Source organism: Phalaenopsis equestris, unplaced genomic scaffold, assembly GCF_001263595.1.
Source record: "Phalaenopsis equestris unplaced genomic scaffold, ASM126359v1 Scaffold171945, whole genome shotgun sequence".
Classification (NCBI taxonomy): domain Eukaryota; kingdom Viridiplantae; phylum Streptophyta; class Magnoliopsida; order Asparagales; family Orchidaceae; genus Phalaenopsis; species Phalaenopsis equestris.
The window spans coordinates 1-362 of NW_018191896.1; the positions used below are offsets into that span (position 1 = coordinate 1).

At 50.6% G+C, this 362-nt stretch overlaps 1 protein-coding gene across 1 annotated transcript; it reads right to left on the minus strand.

Annotated features, from left to right (window-relative positions):
• Window positions 1-5: 5 nt before the first annotated feature.
• Window positions 6-362, minus strand: LOC110034208 (sphinganine C4-monooxygenase 1; the record flags this gene model as incomplete). Its single annotated transcript, XM_020738493.1, has 1 exon — window positions 6-362. A coding segment is annotated over exon 1 (357 nt), but the record flags the coding sequence as incomplete, so codon positions are not given.

Consider the following 362-nt stretch of genomic DNA (forward strand, 5'->3'; position numbering starts at 1 on the left):
TGAGAGAAGTTGTATTTGGTGCCATAGAGCTGATGGTGGATGTCATGATACGCACTGTTGTTGTTGAAGAAAACATGCAACAGATTTCCCGGAAGCCACAAGCCGCAGTGGTCGTCAACAGTCTTGATGGTGGCGAAGGAGAAGAAGAAGATGGCAGTGTGAGGGGTCATCCCTGAAACGAGGAAGGAGAGGGCTCCTCCAATGGTGTCAAGGATGAGCCCTTCGAGGGGGTGATTGTAGAGAGCTCCAAAGGCGTAGGGGACGACGAGGGTGTGGTGCTTGGAGTGGATGTGTTTGTACAAGAACTTGTTGACGTGCATGAATCGGTGCATGAAGTATTGCCATGTGTCCATAACCACCAT